Source organism: Eulemur rufifrons, chromosome 15, assembly GCF_041146395.1.
Source record: "Eulemur rufifrons isolate Redbay chromosome 15, OSU_ERuf_1, whole genome shotgun sequence".
Lineage (NCBI taxonomy): Eukaryota > Metazoa > Chordata > Mammalia > Primates > Lemuridae > Eulemur > Eulemur rufifrons.
In genome coordinates, this window is record NC_090997.1 from 77,337,485 (window position 1) to 77,364,598 (window position 27,114).

Here is a 27,114-nt window from a genome sequence, read left to right on the forward strand (position 1 = left end):
TCTTTCTTCCCACAAATTTTACATGTTCTCTTCCTTATAGAAGTAACTTGAATCATAAACCTTTGGATAAACATCTAGAAGTCTCCTTAAATGTTGACTTTGACCTTAAAACATTTTTACATTAAAGTTCTGGTTACAAGAGTTGAGCCAGCTCATCTCAAAAAATCACATTTTCCTCTTCCCATTTCTCACTCCCTTTCCACCCACTTCCCAAAACTGCTAGACTGACTCAATTAGGAAGAGGGCAGCATTTACAATCTGTAGTCTTGGCACCTATGTATGCATCGTGATAAAACTATGAAATTTGGTCACTGTGATTGGGCTCAGCAGTATAGGTTTGTGTTGTTCCTAGGAGGATTGTCTCTTTCCTTCTGGTTTCTTTAACAGTTTCCTCCTTAGTAGTAAAGGATTTATTTCAGTTTTACTTAAAGCATATTTTAACTAACTTGTTATAAGAAAATAGCTATTTCACAGTCAAACATGGCAGAGACCACATACAACACATACAAATAAAATTTATTTTTAACCTCCCAAAAATCTTCCATAAGTGATCATGAAATTTATTATACTTTTCAGTATCAAGACGACTGGGAGTACAGTATGTGAAGGGGCATGTTAAGTTAAAAATGTTATATGTGATTTCCATTAGAAAGCTCTTGATGATTTACAACCAAAGTAAGATATGCATTCTCTTAATTTTCTAATCACAAAAATTATACTTACTAACAGTATAAATTTAGTAATTGTCATCTACCAAATAAAAAAATTAAGTATTCACTATAATTTGAAAAATATCAAATTCTATGAGTCTAAAAGCACCTATGGTGCAGTTTGCCAAGGTTGTTGGGTTGAGTTAGGATACGCTGTGGCTTTCAATAACCAAAGTTTTTGTTCCTACGGGTACAAAGAGGCAAAATAAATAAATGCAAAACCACCCCATAAAATTTTAGAAATTGTAAATAACAAATGATGTTATCTACACAATCAAATCACTAAAGAATCTTTGGGACACTGGAAATCAGGATTCATTGCCACTTAAAAACATAAAGAAAGGTAAGGGGAAGTAAACTAAATCAGAACATAAACATTGTCTGAAAATCTCTAACTGTAATTTTTTCTGTTAAAAGGTTGTCTTATGAGTTGTAGTCTTCAGAAACTTTTTGATACTAAATCAATAAATACTTTCTTCTCATAATGTAAAATAATTATGGGAAGAGATTAGCTAAGTTATATTTTGTAGAGTATGACTTATGAACAAAGCCCAAGGCTTACCATTAAATTCCTATGTAACATTAACCAGACAACCTCTCTATCTCTTCATTTTGTTAAAGGCAAAATAATATTGTTCCTATATACTTAATACAAAATAAAATAAGTTATCAAAATGTGAGAGCCCTTAAAGTAATTTTTATAGATGGTGCAACTGTAAGAGCATAATTCTAATGTTCACTAATTAAGAATTGTTCTGGTTTCTAGTCAACCAAATTTATTATATCTCATCACAATTCTATTACCTTTTTCTTTCCATAAAATATTATAATTAACTAGATAATTTTCCTATAATCCTAATAGACATTCATCTAAAGGGTTATCTGGTATATAGTACATAAAACAATAAGGCATATTATCAGAACTTTGGTGATCTTTCAGTTTTGAACTCTAGTTGTTAGGGGGTAGAGGAGAAAGTTATGGAAAATTCCTATGATTCACAATGGTTTTGGCTGTTGAGACTCGAACACATTTATTTACAGTGTATCTATAAAACAAACTGAAAATGTGAAGTCAAACTCATTTCCACAGTTCCAAGGGAATCAGATAAGAAACCTGGGTATTTTATTAATAAATCACTCTCAAATATAATTATTTTTCTTTAAGGTAGTTCTTAACAGGAATGATGATAACACTAAAAATATGCAAAAAATTTCTGAAAAAAGTGAAAATGTTTGGCGAGCTCTCATCCTATTTTAGACTGGTTTTACTCAGAAACTGAAATATAAAATTATTTTTCAATCACTTAATTGTTGGTACTAGAAATAGGAATCCACAAAAATTGTTCACATTAAATAAATATTTCCTAAACAACAAGAAAACAATACATACAGATTTTGGCACAACAGAACAGACTATGTTAATTCTATATCATAGGTTTCTTTCTGAAGTTTATCTGATAAAACTTTTAAGGTTGTTTTCTCCTTTGCAGTGGCCAAGTTTCTTCTGGAGTTGGCTGGGGAATAGCTGTTTTTCACCTAGAAGTCTAGGCTTCCTTTTCCATTGCAACATTTATGTTCACTGCCAAGTGGCTCCCATCGCATCTTGTTATTTTTGATGTTTTTCATTTTTGAATATTTCTATAAATAAAAAAAGAGGGATCCATCAGAAATATGCATTGGAAATAACCAGGAAGGAAATTGCCTGCTTTTAAATATTGTTTATAAGACACTCACATGCATATATGCTTTTTGAGAAATAATTGGGAGCAATGTAAGAAGAGTCAAAAATAAAAGAAAAGAAATATAAATTCTTCAGAAACAAGGTAGATATTTCTACGAGGTAGTAGATAATATCTTAGGTTTTATCTAAAGTGTTTTTCAGTTGACAAAATGATTTTCTTTGCATTTTAGTTTATCCTTAAAACATCTCTATTATATAGGCAATGTAAGGTAGGAAACTGAGGCCCCACTGAAGTTGAGACCTGCCCAGCTAGTAAGGGATTGAAGCTGATTGTGTCTAAAAATGTCTGATTCCAGAACCAACACCAACCAAGCGGCACTATGCTTATAGAATACAGCACAAGCCTAGTGGAGTTCTAAGGACTACAGAGGAGGAAAAGGGTACCTATAAGTCTTAAACTGCAGAAAAACCAACAGGTCTCAAGCATAATCTGTGCTATCTAAATCTCCTAGTTAACAGATGCACAAACTCGCCATTAACACAGTATCATATCAAACTCTTAAGTAAAGCAAGCTACGTTACAAACAGGAATTTTGTCTGTCTTCAGACAAGACAACTTCAGTCCTTTCCACCATGGTTTTAATGGAGACCGACAGATGGATGGTTTAAGAAAAGCAGTAACAGCAAGCACCCCAATGATCAAGAGAAACAGAAAACCAGAAATCTCTCCACCTCCATCATGCTAGAGATCTGTTAAAGTGCTAGCCACCTGGACCCGGAGCAGAATTCTCTGCAACTCTTGCTCCTGAGCACTCATTAGCCTATGACGTTCTTTCCTTTCTTCTCCCTTTCCCCTTCCTTCTTTCCTTCCTTCCTCCCAACCTTCCTCCCTCCTTTCCTCTCTCACATTTTCCCTGCCTTTCTTCTTCCTTTTCTCCCTCTCTTCCTTTCCTTCCTCCCTTCTTTCCTTCTCTGAATTCTTTTTCTGCCACACTAGCTGTATCACCTAATATAAGTTACCTAATCTTCATGTGCCTTATTTTCCAATTTTTTAAACAAAGGATAATAACACCTATTTTATGCAACAGTTACAAAGATTAAATGAATTAATAGATATAAAAAGCCTAAAACTGTCTTGCCAACTGCTGGCGATTTTGATGACGTGTGTGAAATACAAAGACAAAATACAGTTTTGTGACTTCTGAGGAGCTCACAGACTAATTGGGAAGAAGAAAGGTGATGTCAAAGCAGAAAAAGTGAAACTTCTCCACGCTTCATGTTAATTCCCCTGACAGCCTGAATTTATTTTCCTCTGTCAACATCTCCCTCAGTGCTAACAGGGGCCGGAGGTGGTCAGGGGTCTGGCAGGGAAGCGAGCCCGGAGTCCACGGCTGCCTGGACACATTCCCTCTCCTCATGAGTCACTGTCCTCAACTGCTGCTTTTTTATATCATAAACATCAATAAAACTACACACACTGTAGAATACACATTATAGATAAAAGAATACAAGGTTTTTAGGCAGTATGCCCAGATGTAATTCCCACTTCTATCACTTACTATCTTTGTGACTTTATCTGTAAAAAAGGATAACAACACTATTTCTCCCTCATAGTGCTGCTTTTCTTGGGTGGGTGACAGATGAGGGAAAATGAAATAGATGTGTTATAGCACAGAGAACAGGAATCTGAAGACCTAGGTCTGAGTCCTAAGCCTACAACCTACGAGCTGTATGTCTTGAGGAATCTTTGAATTTCATTTTGTTATCAGTGAATAAGTTTTCATAATAATAACAGAATCATAGAGCTGAGGAAATATCAAATGAAATAATGGACCTGCAAGTGCTTTGTAAAATGTAAAGTGCTACAGAATTATTACTTGCTATTACCATCTCATATTCACATAAAACTATTACAAGCCTGTAGTTGGAAAGTTTCATCTGTCATCTTGACAGTTATTAGTCTCACTCTCCCTTGTCAATAAGCTGATTTAAGATAGTACATAGTCGAGCAGAAAAATGGGAGGCGAGGAAATTAAAATAATTAGATTATCTCAAAACAAAATAATAGGATTTGAACAATCTTTGCTTTAGAAGGGACCTTATAAGTCACCTCTCCCTGCCTGATCTAGCCCAACCTTCTACCCAATGTAGGGGTCCCCTATATAGCGCCCATGCTCTGGTGGCTAGCTCTAGTTGACAGAGCAGATTTCACATCAAATAGAAATTGTGTTCCTTATCATATTAACTTGCAAGAAATCTCAAAATGTACAGGAACTGGTTTTTCTGACAATTATTTAAGTTTCTAAAACCTAAATTGATTTACAACCTTTATGTTTTTTGGCTTTTATCTCCCAATCCGTTTGGAAATACCACAAGTTTAATATGGAGGAGATGTTTCTCATATTGAATTGAATATTCACTAAGCCAATTACTTAGGTGATCAAATTAACTGAGGATTTGGAGTCATATAGACTAAGTTCCTTGGAGACCAAGTCAAATATGTATTTCATCCATAAAAGAGCAGACACAAAATGGAGTTTTGTTTTGTTTTTCTCTCTAAAAAATACAGGCTGAATAAGTGTCCTTCGATAGTCAGAATCTACATCTTTGTAACAATAACTTACTGTTCCATCCACAAAATGAAGTTATAAGCATAAAATTAGACAGATAATTCTTTGAATAAGAAGATTAAAGTGACAGAAAATTTTTATTTCCTTATATTTTGGAAGGGTCAAGTTCAAGTATATTTAAAAGTGATTTATATTCTCTTATAAAGCTGATGTTTCCTAAAGCATTAATTTGAACCAACGCTATTCACACTTCATTTTCCTTATTGGAAGATTTGAGTGCCATTCTCCTAAAATAGCTCACCCTGACGCTGAATAGTCAAACCTGCAGCAAGCCATCTACCTCATTTAGGATACAACTTGATTATGAAGTTGGAATTTTTTCCTCCACATTTTCAACTGGATTTTCATCCATGTTTTCAGATCTATACCTACCATCCACTTCCTTTTCCTCAGCACCGTTAGTAATCAAATTGTTAGCTTAGATTGAACAAATAATATAAGTTAATAGCTACTTTATTTTCCCTCCCATTTGCAGTGATTAAGTGGATATTGCATCATGTTTCAGAGATGAGTCTTCTATTTGTACTCCTGACAACTGTTTTTGCATACAGGCTTCATTTCTTTATTTAAAAAATATTTATTGAGATCCTATTATGGGCCAGACACTCTTCTAGAATCTAAGGATAGAACAACCTGATAAAAATCTTTGCCTTCATGGTGCTCACGTGTGGGGGAAGTTACCAATAATCAGAATAAAGAAGGAATGTAACGCTAGATAGCATAAAGAAGACAGGTAATCCCTGATAGGATGCTTATAATTTTAAATAAGGTGGTTATGGAAGGGATCACTGTGAAGGTAACCGCTGAAAGAAGACCTAAAGGAGATATAGCTGAAAGCCATGTGGATCTCTGGGGGAAGATCATGCCACTTAGAAAAAAACAGCCTGTGCAAGACTTGAAGATGGAGCTTCCCTTGAGTTTTTGAGAAACAGCTAGGAGGCCAACATACCTAGAGCAGTGAGAAAAGGGGAGAAGTAGAGAAGTCAGGAAAGGATTCTGAGGAGAGGAATTACATGATCTGATTTGGGTTTTAACACATTTACTCTGGCTGCTGTGTTGGGAAGAGAACTATGGGACAAGTGTGGAACCAGACAGACTAGTTAGAAAGCTGGAATTAGAATCCCAGTAAGAGACAAAGGTTGATAGCAGTGGGCACAGGGAAAAAAATAGCCACATTCTAGATAATGTTTGAAGATAAAGCCAATAGGATTTGCTGATGGAGTGGATGTGATTAGTGAGAAGAAGAGAAAAGGTTGTTCACAATTCTTTTAGTGCATTATTTTTTTCAAAGTCTGGTCCATAGACCCCCTGCATCAGAAACACCTGAAGACCATGTTGAACTAGATTCTCCTGGTATACCTGAGAACCTCAGACTCAGACTCTTTAGAGCAGAGGTTAGTAAAGTTTTTCTTTAAAGAGCCAGTTCGTAAATATCTGTCACAATTACTCAACTCTGCTGATATAGCACTGAAATAGTCCTAGATAATATATAAATGAATGAGTATGGCTATGTTCCTATAAAATTTTATTTATAGACATGAAAATTTGAATTTTATATAGTTTTCATATGTCAAAAAGGATTTTTTTTTTTATTTTTTTAACCATTTATAAATAAAAAAAATTTTTTTCTAGCTCCTAGGTTGTACAAAAACAGTCAATGAGACAGATTTGACTCACAGGCCATAGTTTGCCAATCCTGCTCTAGAGGACAGATCCCGAATATGTATTTTTAGCATGCACATTGTTTTTTTTACACACAAGAACTTTCATATGAGGTGGGTATTTTTATTCTAGTTTTAAAGACAGGGAAACAAAATCACAAAGATATGTGATTCTTTGAGTTAGAGGTTACCCTTGGGTCTGTCTGGTTGCAAAGCCTACACACTATACCCAACCACCTTGTGAAATATTTCCCAGTGGTTAATGTTCCTGTCCAGCCACAGACTGAGGAAAGATTGGGGAGAAAAGAAAAGAAAAAGGTTGCTTTGCCTAGAGAACTCTTTTTCCCTTTTAATACGGTGTATGGTTTTGCTTTGAGAATTAACATTCTGCTGATGAGATCTCCCATTGGTGAAGGCTGACGAGTAAGATTTTCCATCAGCAGCAAGCACTGCAGGAAATAAATTAATCTCTAGGGACGAAGAAGGGCCAGGTTGTCAGTGCTCACACCACTGCCTAATAGGAAATGATATTTCAGAATTGCTCAAAGAATGAAATGACTGCGGGTTCTCCTTCCAGCGCATTCTTAAACATTTAAACCTTCTATAAGAGGGAAATAGGTTTGCTATAAAATGAAGAACAATCTTATAATATTTTTCTTTAGGGTGTCAGTATTTCCAAACTAAAATAGCTTTCCCTAGAAATGTAGGGGAAATTCTACTAATAGCCTTATTTTGTTTATATTATGAAAAATCTGGATTGATATTAAATAGAAAGATGAAAGATATACCAGATTTTTTGATTACCAGTTTAAAATTATCCAATAATTTAAATAACAGATTTTCTAGGCTTTGGGGTAAAAGTAATCATTGTGCTTAGAACACTGAGTAGAATAACACTAAATTATTGAGGTGTTCCTTTATTAAAATTGAGAAACAACAATGTGATTTATGATGATATCTAAAATTCCTATCTCTTGATAGCATATAATCACTCATTTAATCAATATAGAACCCCCACCTTGAATAATCCTCAAAATAGCTCTGATAGTTTAAACTAAAGCTCAACATAAAGATTGTTTTTCTGCAGATCCACTGTTTATACCCTAACTTTCACCTTGGCCTCACTGGAAACATTTCGATGGACTTTGTTTCCTCTCATCTGTTTAATTTACCAAATAAGTAGGATCCTAGATGTGGAGGATCACCTATATGTGGGTCTTATTTAGAGATGAGATGTTTGGGTTCGGCAGTCTCAATGGTCTATATCAGAATAGGCCACAGAATGACAAACTTTCAGAACTGAGAGGGCATGCAGATTAGCTGGTGTGTCTCCTATTTTGGTGGGGAAAGTGAAGCTCAGAGAAATGAAATGGCTTCTGAAATGCTACACATCTAGGTTGTGGCAGAGCTGGGACTAGAACTTAGGGCACCCGGGTTTTCTTTTCTGGCCCAGTGTTCCTCTCACTACTTGATTAGTCTAATTTTTAAAGGACAAATGATGGCACAGATTTAGTCTAAAGTTATAGCGATAATTCAAAGAACATAGTTGGAAATTCAAAAGGAAGGAAATGACATTAGAGAATGTGGAGTAGGAAAGTATAAAATTTTCTCAATAGAGAACACTTATGTAGGGCAAAAACAAATAGGCATATTTAAAAGGTTATCCTCTCTGGCAAAGATTTCAGTTTCCGGAGGGACACATAAGGAGGAAAAAGGAAAACGGCCCCTGGTGTAGCCAGGCAGATCACCAGAAACACTTGCAGCAATTAACGGGTGACCCACATAATAACCAGATCCTCCTCACAACTAAATAATAACGCTCTTATCCCAAATGGCTTTGCCCTTGGCTGGAGGAAGCCACCTTGCCCACAGTCACAGCCTCTCCTCAGGGACAGCTGCGTCTAATGATTGATTGATGCAGGGGGTATAAAGGCCTGTTCCCCACCAACCTCCCAAATTAGGACAACTCTGAAGAGTCATGCCAACTCCAGAGCTCCCTGTGGGATCAGCTGAGGCCTTTGTTGTCACTGTATCATCATGATTCAACTTCCTCTTGTGCCCAGACCTGCTTCTGAGACTCTGCCTCAGGTGTTGTTCCTGAGAACACCTCCCAATTAGCTTTCCACAAGCAAATGAATCCAAGGAACTGGATGTGCAACAAAAAGCTTAATGCAGACATTTCCACTTAACACATATCATCTACTGAAAATAGCTCCCAAGCTATTTTGAACAGTGAAGTCCTGTGCTCTTCCTGAGCTATTGCTGCTCAGGCAAGGTGGGGAAAGAGTTAATAGAGAGAGGCAGGACATCCAGCCTCACAAGGAGAGTGTTTCTTGTACTCTGGGAAATTGGTGACAACACCAAGGAGCGTTTGTCATCCTCTCTAATGTCTATAGCATGCACAAAGGCCATAAAATTTCCAAGAAAATACAGTTGTCAAAGGGAAAACAAAATGCAGACAGAAACTCAGAGACTGCCAGAGCCACAACATCAAGTGGCCACAGCCAGCACCTTGAAGAGCATATTGTAAGGAAACAAAGTTTTCCTTAGCAATCAGCTCATAAAGACTCAGTAGTTAATTATTATCACTTGACTTAATTGGAGTTTATTATGTACTCCACTAACTTTCACCTATTCGATCTAATGTAATCTTCAAAATAGCCTATGGTGTAACACTATTATTAACCTGATTTTACAAATAAAGACATGGAGTCTTTAACAAATTGCTCGTGGCACACAGCTAGTGGGTGAGGAAGCCAAAATTTAAACCCAACAATCTCAGTTCAAACTCCAAAGGTCTGAACTTTATCATCCTACCACCTAATCATCCTATTTTCAGATGATTATTACTCCTTTAGTAATTTAGGGACAACATAACAGGTAGCATTAATAAAAACATTCCTAAAATAAGACATGGGCATCACCAGGCAACCAGACTGAATCAAGGACCCACAGAAGAAGGGCATCTATGAGATCTGGTGAAACATTTTCATGTTTCTTAGAGAAGAGGAGCCAGCGGCTGACAGCTGGCTGCATAAGAGTTCTGCGTAAGAGTTTAACCATACCCCTGGCTGGAACAGTCACATTACCCAGCTCATGTTCAGCCATTCGCAGCAAACCCTCTAGTTGTTTACACTGAAAATCAAGATAAAGAATTCCCTTTAGTATAATTATTAGATACGTATTTGAAAAGGTTCCACCCCATCTAACTGAAAGACTAGGTCTGGGTATAAGGAGCAAAACTAGGAAAGTGGCATCCATTTCTATCTTAATTAGTCTTTTTTTAGTCTACAATTTGCTACAAAGTCTCTGCAACTACCACTTTCACCAAAAGGGAATTTAGGAAATGACTGACTTAATGTCTAAGCATTAAAAAGAGGAGAAACCTCAGACAGGGTTTCATTTGTCCATTCTGAACTCAAAGGAAGCTACTACATATTCAGAGATGAGCTCATACCAAGTATGGTAAATGTTAACTATGGGTCCAATTTCATTTTTCAAATAGATAAACCATATACTATATTATATAAAGATCAAGTTTGAAAATTATATTTCTTCTCTACTTTACTTTTGTATTTTTATATATGGAATTGTTACACAATTATAATTCATACCTGAGAAAGACTCTGTAATTTATTGCATTTCAAATGGGAAAGCAAATAAAAATATTGCCCAGATGTTCACACTGGGTAATCTCTAAATGATGTTGAAATCAACTTCATGTAAGAAAGGAGATTTCATTTTATGCTCTTGAATGAAGTTAGGGAGTCTAGCTTGCCTAGAACCACTACTTTAATTCCAGGTACTCTTCATCCTTAAAACCATCACTTCAAGGTAAGGGGGGTCAAAGCAGGTGCTGGTCTGGTCTGTAACAGTCTGCACTATTCTCTCAGGGCACAAAGCTGAGACTATCGTGGACCATTCCAGAGAGATGCATACACAAGGGAAGATTAAATAACAAGTTTTCCTGTGATTGAAACAAAAACTTTGATCTTAGGAATTGTGTTATCTGGCACTTTTTAAGATCCATAATCTTAAAGAAAAAATAGTTTCCAAAATGAATTAATAATGGCTTGAGACTTAACACGCTGCAGCAATTTTCGCTGCAGTGGTTGTTTCTTTTATAGTCACACTTGATTAGTATTAGAAATTTGGAGGAATTGCAATATGCATGGTTTTCAAAGCCCTTTACAGAATTTCATTTTTATCACTCGGAGAGAGTCAATGAAAAGGTAATAAGAAAAGCTCAATGGGATATTTTTATAGGAGTGTCAGAAGCCAGTAAGCTAACTACATGAAAGAACTCAGATTGCACAGACAGGGTTTGGAGCAGAAACACTTCAGAGACTTTATATCTAGTATTTTGACTTTTACATGTCCTTGGAGAAGAAAGTGTGCTAGCTACAAAACCAAATAAGGAGGGGAAAGGAACAAACCGTATGCTTAAGAATAATTACAGTTTCAATTTTCCTACAAACTAAATGTGAAGTTTCAAAGATAAAGTGCAATAGAAACTGAGCTGGTTTGGCGTGTTTAAAATATTGCCAAGAAAGAAAATTCTTATTTCCCTTGCTAACTCATCCCAAATTTCCACCAGATGGAAGTTAGTCTGGGTAGCTGAATTGAATGCTATCAACTCCTCCACAAGTCCATTTATCAGATCACCATCTCTATAAACTAAACCATCATAACTCTAGTCTGCATCTGATTACTGATCTCTTTAAATTAAAAACATCTCAGTTATGTTAACCTCTTCTCTTGCCATTAATTCTTCTTATTCATTCTAGCAAAAATGTCAAAATATTATTATCATAACAATACAAGCAATCTTGAAATAAAATACTTCCTTGGCCACAAAAACCATAAATGAGGAGAAAAATCCAATAATGGAAAACAAAGACTGATACTGTCATTATTGTGAGTGTTTAATATCATGCTGCACTTCATTTTAATGAGATTTGTAGTGCAGAGTTGTCACTTTGGCTGAGCCATATATTCCAAACAAAACGGTAGTAAGAATCTGTATATTGTGCCTCTGTCAGGTGGGCAGTTAAAGCTGCCCTCATGTGACTTAACTGACCTGTGGTCACATCGGTGCCTGCTACTGCACTGGCCCCACGGTTTATCCTCTTGTTGTCATCAGCCAAATCGTTCTGACAACCAACTGGTACTGTTGAACCCAGGCCAGCTTGATTTGAGTGAAGTTTCTTGGATATGTGTACGTGGTGACTCTGAAATGACACAGGGCAGAGTGATTGATTTCACAAGTAAATTATCAGGCCAAAATAAATGCTTCCCAGAGATATGACAAGGATAAACATTTATCATATGGCAGGTCATTTCTGTATGTCTGGAACAGAACATTCTACACATCAAAGCGAGTTACAAATTATATGTTCATTGATGTATTTTGGTAATCTAGGTGTGGAATTTTTGAGCCAACGTGAGTAACTAGAATAAGAAGTCATTTTAGGCACAGAAAATAATCTTAAAAGATGATTTGTATATATTACATTCTCCTTGTGAAACTTATAAAATATTTTTCATTTGGAGCATTTTTACTCAGTATTTATTCTTATAGTTAAATAATCCAGCATTTAATTATATATTACATAATTATGTATTATATAATAAAAGCGGGTTTCATTTCTGTATTATCTGTACACTTTTTATAAAACAAATCATCTACTCTAAAATAACCCACATTTTTAATCAGCATTATGCAAATTTAACTTGACTAGTTCCTCTAGTCAAGTTAAGAATAATAATTCATCATAACAATGAATTATTAAGGCACAGCATCAATGGCCCTATAAATCATCTCATATATAAGAGATGTCATTGTGTTTGACATTATACTGACACATTGTATGCTTCAGAAGAATCATCAGATGGGAACAAAAACTGAAGACCTCAATAGGAAATTAAACTTTCAGCACTTTGATTCAAACCCAAGTTCAGACTAGAAGCTTATCAGTTTGAATGTGATTACAAAATATTTGAAGACTCATAGAGTCAAAATTACCCAGTCAGTTTTGGCCATTCACACTAGCCATTTTGGCTCATAAAGGGTAGGATAATAGACAACTTTCCTATAAAGTTCCTCCTACAAACTGTGTATAGCATTAAATTCATTAAATGTTTGAATTTATAGAATCAAAGGCTTTCAAAGCTTGGAAAGGGCTAACAGGGAAATTAGAGTCTAGAATGATTAAATAATTCACTAGAGTTCACAAAATGAACAGTGCTGAGCCTCGGTGCTATGTCTTCTGACCCTGACTGCAGTGTGCTTTGTGGCATTCTATGATTGATTTCTTCAGTTTTTAAACATGGTGGAGTGGTTGCACTGATGGCCCCAATTCTCCACCCACTCTGCATCCATGTCCTTTCCATGTAATTTTGCTTTGCCCTCCTACTCTGACTCCTGGCTTGTCCACCTGGCTTCTTGTAGACCAACAGGATATTGATACAAACAGAGGCTTGGAAGATGCTTGCAGAGTTGGTGTTGCTCATTATTGTAATTCTACTATGCCATAGGAGCATGCCTAGACTAGCCAGCTACAGGGTGAACATGAGATGGAGCACAGTTAGGTTTCCTCAGGTGTCCAGGCTCAAACAAACACCAGCCAGAGGAGCCCCAGACATTTGGGTGGAACCAGCCCAGATCACCTGAGACCAGCTCAGGTAACCTGAACCCCACAGCCTCATGAACTAAATAAATGTGGTTTTGGCTGCATGCCATTAAGTTTTTCTGGTGGTCACACAGCATTGTGTGGTGATGCAGATAACTGTACGTTCAACAATCATTTTTCTATAGTATCTCACCCACGGGATGTTGTATGAGAATACAAATATAAATATGACACAGTGTCAGGCTCTACATTGTTCAAACACAATTTTTTAAATTGATTAAGCAGAGAATTGAAATAGAGTGTGGCAAATCATTTGTGGATAATCCCCAAATTTCTTTTCTAATGACAAAGGAGGGGATTCTGCTGATACTACCAAAGACAACTCAAAAGATCAGAGTTTGAATGTTGGTATTAACTAGAACTAAACCACCGCACTTATTTACATTTGACTCACCCACAGCCCACAAAAACATAAGGTAATCACTTAATGTGAATTCTTACATTTATCGTCAGGCCTATATTATCACATAGCTTTTGGAAAGAAGCAGATTCAACCAGTATCTTACTACTTTCTTGATTTTGAACTAGATACCTTTGGAAAATATATTATTATTTCAAGTTATTAGATGAATATTAACATATAGTTTCTCAGTACTGAGCAATAAACTAGATTAAGGAAGGGATGTAGCTTCATGCTTTTTCATAGCACATTCCATTGATAATATTACTACATTGAGGGAAAATTTGAGTCCATGCAAATTATGTATAATATATCCCAGACTGCAAAGATGAAATGATGAATTTTTTAAAAAAATCCTTAAACCTGAAACCTTTTTTATGAAAGCCTGAGGACAGAAAATAACCACTTGATCAGAATGGGTCAAGTATTGCAAAGCCCCTGTGATTCCTGGTACAAACCTCTGGCAGATTGGATATATTATAAATGTGTTACCATTTTAGTAATGAAGAACCCCATTTTCCTGGAGACAATTTCCACACTGGAATTTCCTCTAATCAAGTCCTGTCAGATTTTACAACCTCTCCTCTGCTCTACTTATTACAGCTAGGCTCCTGTTCCCAGGTCCTCACCTAAAGGGAAGCACATGTCTCACACATTACTGACCATGCCACACTCATTCATTCTTGTTCACTTAGTCAGCCCCTCCGTCCAGTTCCCTGGTCCCCAATCATGCCCCAGCATTTATTTTCCCACAATGTTCCATGCTTCATTGACCAGTTGCCCTTCATTAACCCTCAACTCTCTTCCTTCTCTCTCTCCTTTCCTATCTTTCAAATTCTCCCACTGTGCCTTGAGAACTTTGCTCATGGTTTGCAGACTTCACTACATATTCAACATCCTTTCAGAACATTGTCCCTACCTTCCTGCCTTGACCGAAATCCCACCCTCCATTGACAATACCACTTCTGCTGTGAATGATGATGGATGCTTACTCCTCCACACCCCAGATACCCTCAGGTTCATGAGCCCCCTTGTCCCAGGGCTGTCCATTGCAAAAAATCTCTGCTGCTTTGATATTCCCATCATCTAGCTATGCACCATCTCCCTTCTTGCTGGTATCATATGTCTACTAATCTCTAGTCACCATGCATCCTATATAAAAAAGGATTGGCAGCTGTGTTATTGCTGTCCCTTCCAGCCCCACTGTAGCCATGACCCTGGATAATAGCCACATCCACATAAACGTCCCATTCAACACCCCAGCTGTATCTCCTTATTGCAAATGAACTTTTCATTTCTCTACCTCAGGCTTTCACTCCCAGAGTCACATCTGAAATCTGTCATCACCTGAAATGTTCCACCTCCAAAATTACTAAGTATCTTCCTCTCTTACCTAATATCCTATCCTCAAGTTTATTTTCTCCACTGCTTCCAAATCTCCCATCTCCAAGACTGCAGCAAGGACTATTCTTGGACCTCTTTTGGATCTGAAAGCCACTGATCACTCTTCTTTTTCTATATCCATCGGTCCTTTGTTATTTTTCCTTTCCCCTCTACCAAGCATTTCCAGTTTGAAAACTTTGATCTGGCCAATAATCTGTCCGATGTCCTGTGTTTTACCCCATAGCAGCATCTGACATGTCTAACCACTTCCTCTCCGTGCCTTCTCCTGTTCCTCTACCACTCTTAGTACTCGTTCTTAGTCTCCTTTGCTGGATTATCTTTCTTCTCCTAAACATCAAGTGTTCTCAAGGTTTTGTTATTGACCCAGTTTTCTTTTTATTATCCCTAGATAATTTCAACACTCATGTGGCTTAATATACCACCTGTATGTTTAAGACTCCAGGGCAGAGGTGGAGATTTATGAAATGAGAGGAGGGGGGAGAGGCTGGGGCTCGCATGCCACAGTAGCACTCAGGACTCCAATGCTAATGTCCCATCAGCTCCACAATCCCACCACTCTTCCTTCCTGTCTTAAGGCGCAGCTGTTCCGTTTGCCTAGAACATTCTTCATAAACTTTTCCCCTTGAATTTTACTAAGTCTTGAGTGCTGCAGTTTTTCCCTCACTGTATAAGCTTTGCCAGCACCCTGTTTTCTAGTTTTTGAGCACCTTATACTTGCACTGCAATGCAATTTTCACAACTACATTAAATAATATCTAGTTTAGTGTTTAATGTCTATCTCCCTGGCTGAACTAAAAACCCCCTGAGAGGACCTTATTCATCGTCCTCCATTCTTATCTCAGAGTTTTAAATATAGTAGGTATTACATAACTATGTATCAAATGAATGGATAGATTCATGAATAAAACATAGTCTTAATTTTTATGACATTTTCTTTGGCCATTTATCAATGGCCACTATGTTATCACATGTTCACATCCATCAGCAAATTTGTTTTAATATCCAGTCACTCCTAATGGTATTGCTTATTATATAGATAAAATGTCCTTATATTTTACCTTATTTTATCCATTAAAAAACACATATTTCTAATCCCGTGCTTTCAAATAAACTCAGTACTGCAATCATTGCACACACTGTATTTATATAGTATCTCATGCATCTCTGATTCACATTACATTGGGCAACTATCTGTGGAAGTTATAAATCAAAGAATGGTTATGTTAGGGAAAGTGGGAATTGAGAACTGAGTGTGTAAACACAGTGGCCCCATTTCTCTAGGCATGACAATGTAGCCTGACAATTGAAGGAAGAAAACCCCGTGTCAGGCACTGCTTTGGTGATGTCAAGTCTTCAACCTGTGGATAAGATCCAAGGAAAATGAAAAAATTAAGATGTGTGTAAAGAATAAAGTGGAACATAGATAAATTAGAACTGTCATGCCTCAGGCCTTTGTGACCACTCTATAGTTGTACTTCAAAAATAAATCCTGTTTATTCTGTGTGTAATTTTCATTTAGCTTATCATTAGAATCCCATCTGCTAATATGAAATGACTATTACATTATTTTTCATGTTATTCTTGGCTCGTAGTTTGTATGTTGCTTTTAAGTGTTTCTGCTGAAATTATTTAATTACAAGGTACTGAATATTTGCCTTATGAACAAAGAAACGAATAAATATTACCAGAAAAAAAAAGTTAACCCAGATGTCCACGAAAAAAAATTAAAAGAATTCTTAAACTCCATCTTTCATCACACACCTAAGGCCATGTTGTTTGGTAAGATCATCCCGTTCCGAACAATTTATTAAGATTCCCAGGTCATGACTATATTTATTTGTGACCCTTTTCCCCAAGGGCAAATTGGCTTGCTTTTCCTTCGAGAGCTACAAAGGGCTTGTCTTGGCCAGGGACTAAATATGATTCATATTTAAAACAATATGAAGTATCCCAGATAATGGGATACTTTTTACTTTGTAAAAAATCAATCCTCTCCTGACTAAAAAAAGCAACCTCTTTCTCTGCTTATATAAACACTGCTCTTTTCCACTGCCTGTACTTTTTTCACTTCAGAAAGTAAATTTAAGTGATACATAGGAAGAAATTTCAAGTGATATTTGGGAAGAAATCTCTCATTAACTAACTTTCTTCCAGAGAATTAAATTTGACTTAAAACAAGAGCAATGACGATGACGCCACTGCACTCTAGCTCAGGCAATAGAGCAAGACTGTCTCAAAAAAAAAAAAAAAAAAAAGCAATAGCTCAGAGACTATACATTAAAATAAAGGAAGATCAAATCTAATCAAAAGAAATACAAATTTTCTGTGCATATTCAAACTATCACCCCAGAAAAGCATGCAATTCTGTATACAATCTGTCTCCTACCGTGTGTGTGTTCTCTTTTGTTTGTTATATGGTTGAATCACCATAAATAATTTAGAAGATTATCAAGTATTTTTTAAAAACAACTAACAAATGTCGCATTGTGCATTATAAAGATCCAATTTAATGGAGACAGGTGTTTGAAAAAAATATTTAAACAAGCAAGAATATAAACTGAGAAAAATAATCTAAAGCTGGTCATCCGTATAGACAGTCTTCTCTTTACAATTGTCCATATGTACTCATAAACCGCCTTTTCTGCACAGAATGTATTCTTTATACCAATTCAAAGAGAATGCTTCTGAGCTTGTTCCACACTATCCCAAAGACATGCTATCTTTTGACATCTCTCCTGTCTCTTGCAGCCTTACGTTGTTTGCAGAGAGTTTACTCTGGCCTGTGTATGGCAGGCCTCGCTTCATCAGCCCATCAGAAGCTCATCTCCCTGTCTCCTGCTTCTCCCAGCATGTCAGGCTGTGCCATTCCCAGGGGAAACTCCTTGCTGGCATCATTTACTCTCCTCAGCCAGTATTCTTCCTCCCTCCACCCTGAACACCTTCTTCTTCAGATGGGACCTCACTGGCTGGGCTCTGAGCTGACACCTAATCGGGACTTCACCAGCTGTCACAGGTGCTTGCATGTGGCCTGACACTTAGATACTCTTGGGCCCAAATGTGGTTGGACAGGTGGGATAGATCTCTTTCTTCCCTGCCCTTTCCAAGTACTACTAGGAGGTCAGACATTTAAAAGAGTTGGGGTTTTCGACCTACCTTGCCCTTTCCGTTAGGTCAGAGAAGAGGCAGTAGGCCTATGAAAGACAAAGGTGCCTGTATCTATCTCCCTAGTTGCCCGGATAAGAGATGACAGCCTCCCATTCCAGCCCTTCAAGGACCTCTTCTTCCTCCTAGACTGGCCGGGACCAGATCCAAGAAAAACCACCCCTGCTGGAATTAGGATTAAAAATCTTACCACATATAATGTATCAAAGATCTTACTGTGTTGTCTGGAAAAGAAATCCCTCATTTACTATTAGGACTATTTTAAACCTTCACTTTCAAAGACAGGGTTCAAGAATACATCATGTCTTAAAGTAAGAGATTAATAGTACTCACATTGCAGTGATATATTTCAGTTGCATCTTCCTTTATTTTCCCTGCTGAAAAGTGGGATCTAGGCAATTTGATATCTAGAAGTCCCACCACCATCCTGATCTACTGTTTTTTTTTTTTTTTTTGAGACAGAGTGTCGTTTTGTTGTCCTGGCTAGAGTGAGTGCCGTGACATCAGCCTAGCTCACAGCAACCTCAAACTCCTGGGCTTAAGCGATCCTACTGCCTCAGCCTCCCGAGTAGCTGGGACTACAGGCATGCGCCACCATGCCCGGCTAATTTTTTCTATATTTTAGTTGGCCAGATAATTTCTTTCTATTTTTAGTAGAGATAGGGTCTCGCTCTTGCTCAGGCTGGTCTCCAACTCCTGACCTTGAGTGATCCACCCGCCTCGGCCTCCCAGAGTGCTAGGATTACAGGCGTGAGCCACCGCGCCCGGCCCTGATCTACTGTTGATTTGACCATCATCCTCTTGGGAGAAATCAAATCGTAGCTCATGGGTGCAGGAAGAATCCAATGTAATCACATACTTTGTTTTATCGAAATGAGTTTAAGAATTTTTATCGACAGCAATCAGGTGGTGAACCTCTTCACACGTTTTGTCAAGTTCAATTCAATCTGCTTCTTGCTACTCTAACGTTCTGTGGATTTAGCCAAAGATGAAATGTGCATTTGAAGCAATACTTAGCCAACGTATTTTTATTCTAAAGTGAGGCCTGAATAGGCAGCTAATATGTACAATTGTTACCCTTAAGGAGATAAATGAGGAGTCCTGCTGCCCTCAAAGATGTTAGCCCTGTCACTCCAGATATTGAGCAAGCATGCAAAAGGGTTTGCTATTTGGGAGATGTGGTGGGTGGCCAGTGCCTCCTCTTCAAAATACCAAGGTCGGCTTACTCAAAATGCTGACGTGATGAACACTGGAGTAGCTTTTTGTGTATAGATAAATATTCCTCCTTCCTTCTTATTTTGCCTTCCTGAAAACTTAAAAGTAATTAATTTGCATGGTTATTGTCATAACTTTCATAGCTCCTGTTTTAATGGAAAAATCATAACTCTAACATTCTGTGAGTATAATCTTTGGCCAAGGGCAGGAAAATTAATCTTATTTTGAATTACAAAAACTGAAATTACAATGGAATCAACTATGTGACACAATTTTTTTGTTAGATTAGTTTTTGGTGAAATTAGTTTTGAATTAGTGGACATATGAATAGCATTTGAACAGTGGCCAGGAGGGCAGCACTTGCTGCGGATGGCAGATGGGAACCACAGTGTACTATACCATAGGTCTGTATCTAGGAAAATTATTCTAAATTCATTTCTTAAAAATTACATTTGAAATCATCTTAACCTTCTAGGTATTAAAGCACAGGCTTTGACATAAGTCTTTAAAAGGTATACATCCTGGAAACCTGATTTAAAACACTGCTGTATTATCATTTGAGCTAGAAACAACTTTGATAAGTATAATTCATCTCACTATTTCTTTAGGCATTCACATTAATGGATATGAAATACTAAATGGCATTCTTGCCACCAAAATGTTGCTAAAGTATAAAAAGCTCACATGAGCAAGTGCCCAACAGAGGATATGGTCCCAGGAGGCTACTTTCCACTTTCTCAGCTCAGCTCAAGCCAGGAAATGACCTCTTCTGACTCACAGACCCTATTTCAACCCCCCTTTGAAAGTATTGTCTTGCACCACTATCTTACCTTCTCTGAACTTCTATAGAATCCAGGCATCACCCCTCATCTCCAGGATCCTCTCCCACTTTTCTCATACTGGCCTCTTTAGTTCATGTTCTCCTCCTTGCCTTCCCTCTCCCAACAGGACATCAAAGGACCTTAATGTTCATACCTCTGTTGAACTTTTTTTCTTACTCATTTTTGGCCTCTTCTAAGTACAATCAGAACTTGGACCTCATTGTCCCTCACAATTTCTCCTGCCTCACAATCCTGGATTCTAGCACTCTCCTCTGTGCTGACACTTGCTCTTCCCTTTCAGTCTTCAATTATTTCTGCCTATTGGCCTCTTCTGTGCCTCATTTGTCTCCTACCCAAGGGGTCCCTAGAACCTGCTTTCTTATTGCTTTGATAACAGCTTTCTTACTGTGGTTATAAGACCCTCTCTTTTCATTCTACTCTTTGCCAATTCCTGAAAATTTCTTTCTCTCCTCTCATTCCCAAAGGTAGCACATTACCTGGAAAAAAAAAATCTTGTAATTTCTTATTTGTCTTTGACATAAATCCATGTTAGCTGATGGCATCTGAGTCCTCAATGTTACTGAGTTATCTGAGGATCTCTGCTTTAGTTCCCTGTGAGAGGTCTATGGAAGATATTTCAAGCCTTTTCCTTTTTTTTTTTTTTTTTTATCAAGTTCACCATCACAATCTGGCATTTCTCAATTTTAGGAGGTTACTTAACCACTTAATCCATTGAGGTTGTGGCTATTTGAAATCAATCCCCACAGCTTTCCTTTCTTTTCTTAGAAACACACTTGATCTCTTATATTTCTTATGATTCAAAAAGTGTCCTGTCCTTTTGCTAAAGTACCTCCTTCTTTGAACATGACACTTTCCCTTCCATTCTCTGCTTGACTTAAATCAATTATTCTTCCCACTTTTCATGTATTCTCTGATTCTCCCTTTCCATCGCCTCATCCATTGTCTGCCAAACTTTAATAAGAGTAAATCTATTCTTACTGCTTCTTTTCCTTCCCTCCCATCACTTACCTGGGTATTTACTGAGTAGATTCTGATTTCTTTTCCTACCACTTGCCTAACAATACTTTCACCAATAGCTTTCTAATCATCCGTCTGTTCTCAGATCTTGTGGTTCCTAAGCTTTCTGTTGCACAAATTTCTGTTAACCAATTCATCATTTTTAAAAAACATTTTCCCCTCAGTCTCCTGTTCTCCAGTAACACTATATTCTTCTTCCATCTCTTGGATCCTTATGCACTCATCTCTTTTGTCATCTTCCTCTTTCCTACAACTTCTAAATCAGTGATCTCTAAACCATTCCGATTGCATGTTCTGAACAATAAAGACTTTATGCATAAAATATAAATGAAATACATGTATATATACATAAAATTATAAACATGCAATCTACTAACATATATATAGTTATGTACATTTGCTCTACTAATATAGCAGGGGCATTATAAAACAAAGAATAAAGTCAAAATAATCTTTAAGCAAAATTTTGTTTTATTTAATACATTCAGAAAATGACTGAATTGTTTTTATAATTTTTAAAATCTTGATTTAATACTTTGTGATACAGCAATTCAATTGTTTGCTTCATAATTCAGTTGATTTATATACTGAGCTTTAATGGCTGTCACCACTAAATATGATACGCCACAAAGATACATGGATCCAAACAGGAAAAGTCATTGTTAATTGCTCTAAGTCATGATGCATATCTTTCAACAATGTCTACTAATTTTGCAAAGATATTGTTAAAATTGGCTAGTAAACTTTTTATCTACCTTGATGTCAAACTGTTTTTAAAAGCTAAATTGGACTCAATTAAATTAAAAAGCTTCTGCACAGCTAAGGAAATAATCAATAGAGCAAATAGATAACCTACAGAATGAGAGAAAATATTTGCAGACTACACATCTGATAAAGGGCTAATATCCAGAATCTACAAAGAACTCAAACAAATCAACAAGAAAAAGAACAAACAACCCCATTAAAAAATGAGCAAAGACATGAACAGAAGCTTTTCAAAAGAAGACAGACAAATGGCCAATAAACATGAAAAAATGTTCAACATCACTAATAATCATGGAAATGTAAATTAAAACCACAATGAGATATCACCTTTTCTCTGTTAGAGTGATTTTTATTAAAAGGTCCAAAAGCATTAGATGCTGGCATGTATACAAAGAGAAAGGAATGCTTACACATGGGTGTTGGGACTGCAAATTAGTACAACCACTATGGAAAACAGTATGGAGATTCTTCAAAGAACTAAAAGTAGTCCTACCATTCGATCCAGTGATCCCACTATGGGTACCTACCCAGAGGAAAAGAAGCCATTTTATCAAAAAGACACCTCCACTCAAATGTTTATTGTAGCACAATTCACTATTGCAAAGATGTGAAATTAACCTAAGTGCTATAAATTCATGAGTGGGTTAGCAAAATGTGGTATATGTATGCCATAGAATACTACTCAGCCATAAAAAGGATGAATTTTTGCAACAATTTGGATGGAACTGAAGACTATTATCCTAACTGAAGTATCTATAGAATGGAAAAGCAAATATCACATGTACTCACTATTAAATTGGAACTAACCTATGAGCACAGATGTGCACGGAGGGAAGTAAAATCCAGTGGAAATCAAGCAGAGCAGAGGGGGGAAGGAAGGGGAGGGTAAAAACCTACCTAACGGTGATGGGCACACTTATAGCCATAGACTCAAGCATTACAAAAGCAATCTACATAACCAAAAACATTTTTACTCCCATACTATTTTGAAATAAAAAGACAGAAAAAAAGCTAAATGGATTTAAGTTAATATTTAATTATTTAATATTTTAATCACTGGGTTTAAAACCCATTGCAATTCTTTGGAAGATTTTTGTCAATGATTAGACATTTTGTTTCCATGTTTTTAAAGTTTGCAACACGAAAAGTTTTATAGGCTGCATATTTTTCAGCAATGAAAGCTCATAATATCACAAATATTCCCAAACAATCCATTTTCAAAATATTCTCTATAGAATGGTTCTTTTATGATAGTTATATTTTCATCTTTTAATTAAAGGGCCAGCACAAGGATGTGTGTATGTGATCCTGACTGCCAATAGGCACTTATTATGACTTAGGTAGGTAAATTTGAACACTCCCCTTTTTGTAAAATAAATCTCAATGCTAACATAGTTAATTTTGGAAATGGTGTTTTTTCATGAGATAATCAGCAAATCTTTAGATTACACAAAAGTCATTCCCCATCTCACAAAATATCACGAGGGTCCCACTATATTTTTATGCCTTTGTTTCTATAAATTAATTGTATTTAGAACATCCTACAGAACTTGATAAACTTCTGGCTACAATTTCTTTGTCGCAGTAACTTGTCTATAATGACACTGCAAATGCATTTCATATGGGGATTCATTTCTCTGGCCTTCCTTTAGGACCACTTTAAAAAATTCTAGACAATGCAGCTGCTGTATTAGTGGTTGTACTTACTCAGTTTATTCATAAAGCAATGCTTTCACTAAAGAAGTCATTAAGGGATAGAATAATGGTTTCTCCAATGCATAAAAAAATACTTCCTCATGGATTTCATTATTGAAACACAATCTAGCAAATATAATGAACAGATATGTCAGGGAAAAAAACTACTCTCATGCAACTTTATAGAAAATCTCCCTCACTAGTCATTTGTTCATACAAATAATATTAACAGCTAACATCTATTTTGTACTTACTAAGTGTCAGGCACTAGTCTAAGCCTGTTACATGTATTAACATATTGAAATCTTCAGCATTTTTTTCCCTAAGCATCTTCCAAGTATATTTTCAGAAAAAATAAATGGTTCTAATTTGTCACCATATTGTTTCTTTATATTAGTTTAGCTATTTTTAGGAAGAACAGGTGTAATCAATAATAGGTAGCTTTTTCTTTGTCACTATTTTTTAAAAACTCAAAGGAGTTAACATTAATTTTAGTGACTCTTAAATGCAATGAAGTACTAGATTAGGTATAACATGATTTTAAACAGCACAGAAAAACTACCGACAAGTATATTCATATTCTTATTGCTTAGTTTTAAAATATATTGTTAATCATGATGGCTTCATCTTCTCAGTGGCTAATAGAACATAAATATGTGAACCATAAAATATGGAGAAGTTCATTGTCACTTAGAGTATTTTAAAATTTCCATTTCAATCTTTTTCATAATTTCAAATTCTTGGCTGACATCTTGATGAGTATGATCCGTTGATCTTTTTTCCCCTCCTAATGTGGCTGATGGAGAAATATGCTAAGTGTGAAAACTGTCAGTTCTACTTTTTAAAAAACCGTTCTCCTTTACTTATATCATGAGTCCAATATTTTAATTAATTTATTTTCTGTAGTATGTAATACTTTTAGAAAGTACACAAATAATAAGGACACAGCTCAATGATTTTACACAAATTGAGTGTCCCATGTAACTATGACCCATATCTGGAAATAGAATAATAGTAGCCCCCTAGCAGCTCCCTCATGCCTCAACATTTCCAGTGCCTTTTCCCCAAAGCTAACCCTATCCTGACACAGAATATCAGAGCTTAGTTTTCTTTCTTGTTTGGAAACTTCATATACTTTCACTCCTATAGTATATTCTCTTTTGTGTCTGGTTTCTTTCTTTACATCCGTAACATTATAGAGTATTCCATTGTATGGATAAACCAAAATGTATTTACTCTACTGCTGAAGAATATTTGCATCATTTCCAATTTTTAGCTATTACAAATAATGCTAAATGTGAATATTCCTGTACCTGTCTTTTTGTGCACATACAACACATTTCTGTGGGTGCACATATGCATACATTGCTAGAGGCATGTAATTGCTGGGTTATAAGCCCTGCTTTGGTAGATCTTGCCAAACAGTTTCCCAGAGTAATACACTCTCTCCAGGAGTATGTGAAGTTCAAGTTTCTCCAAATCCTTGTTGAGACTTGGTGCTATCAGTCTATTTAACCATTCTAGTGATTCTGTGGTGTTGGTGTCATCTCATTGTGGTTCTAATTTTCATTTCCCAGATAACTGATAATATTAAATAGCTTTTCAATGTTATATTGGTCATTGGAAGTACTTATTTAAGTGAAATATCTATTTTGTGAAGTAACTATTTGAGTGTTTTTCCCATTTTCTCTGTTGTGCTATTTCTATTTTTGTTACTGATGGTTAAAAGTTCTTTATATGTTCTGAATATAAGTCCTTTTTAGTATCCTTTATATATTTTGCAAATAGCCTCCCCTACTCTGTAGCTTGCCTTTTCACTCTCTTATGGTGTTTCTAGCGGTATAATCTTTAGTCCACAGGTTGCTTTCAGTAATTTTTGAAAACACTTGTCCATTTTATAGGTTTGGTTTTGTTTAAACTAGAAAATACAATTTTCAAACAACTTAACCAGGTTCATTGAATCTGCAGCATAATATTATCCTCTGAAATCAAGAATGCCTCTGTATACCCCTCGGTGGGGTCCCAGATTTTGAGATAATCAATCTCTGGAACAAAAACAAGATCCAATAATCAAAACTGCCCATTATCGTTGAGTTAACAGTGATCATAAATGGCTGCTAACTATCAAAAAGAAACAACCAGACATTATATAACTTCTGATGAAAATACACAGCACTCTCTGTGGAGTAGTCTTCCTAAAAAATCAAATCTGAATCTATCCAGCCTCAATATTTCACTATTAATTCAAAGGAAAATAAGACAGAAGAACATCTTAGGAGGAGGCCCAAACACACACAAAACAATCCTAGAATATATGATATCTAAGCTATATGATATATAGAATATATGACACGTAATAACCAGGAAAGAAACTGATATATAATGAAATCCCATGTGAAGTGCAAGGAATCTAGGAATAGAAAGTGTTTGGAAAACAACAAAGCACACTAAAATATCACCAGTTAATTCAAGTTTCTACATGAGTGGCTCTGTGTAACTGGCAAAAGGACAACCGTGTCCACTCTTATTTACGTGCAACCGTGGGAACACAATCAACAAAATTCATGCTGTGGTAAACTCTATAGAACAAATTCAGTTTCTCCAGTAAATTGAGAAAAAATAAAAAGAAATCTATAGATTAAAAAAAGTTTAAAAAACATATCAGTTTCAACGTAGGCACCTTATTTAGATCCTGATTCAAACTGTAAGAAAACATGTATGAGACAACCAGGCAAATTTGAACCTTCACTTAATACTTGATGACTTTAAGTAATTATTGCTAACGTTTTCAGGTGTGACACCGTACCGTTTGTTTCTAAGAATCTCTACCTTTTAGAGTTTTGTAATGAAGACTTTGCTGATGAAATCAAATGAAATATTGTCCACTTTTTTCCTTCAAAAAACAGATGAAACAAAATCAGTCTTGAGGTAATAGTTAATGAAGTCAGGTGATGAATACCTGAAGGTTCATTATGCTAGTCTCTCTACTTTTGAATATGCTCCTATATTTTATCCTAAAAAATTTAAAAATAGTTTGGTATAAGATGAGATCAAGACAATAACTGGCTTATGTGCAATGAGAGAGCACAACAAAAAATATACTGATGTTCAAAAAATAGGATATCGTTTCTTAAATCATTTCTTCTGCCTAAAGTCCAGGTTGGCGATGAGTACTAGGTTAGGGTGATATTACTAGATCTCCTATAATCTCAGAGAAGAATTTCACAGATATGATTCTGT

General features: G+C 36.2%; 1 protein-coding gene across 6 annotated transcripts in view; it reads right to left on the minus strand.

Moving 5' to 3' along the window:
* Window positions 1–504: 504 nt before the first annotated feature.
* THEMIS (thymocyte selection associated) overlaps window positions 505–27,114 on the minus strand; it is a 175,255-nt gene continuing 148,645 nt past the window's right edge. For 4 of the 6 annotated variants that reach the window (XM_069488251.1, XM_069488253.1, XM_069488250.1 and 1 more), the window contains 2 exons: window positions 11,781–11,913; window positions 505–2,348 (listed from right to left, as the gene is read on the minus strand). In XM_069488251.1, the coding sequence (XP_069344352.1) occupies window positions 2,317–2,348; window positions 11,781–11,913 (165 nt within the window). In that variant the 3' untranslated portion in view covers window positions 505–2,316. Of the gene's footprint in view, window positions 2,349–11,762; window positions 11,914–27,114 lie in introns of all 6 variants that reach the window. The other 2 variants (XM_069488249.1, XM_069488254.1) reach the window with 2 other exon arrangements.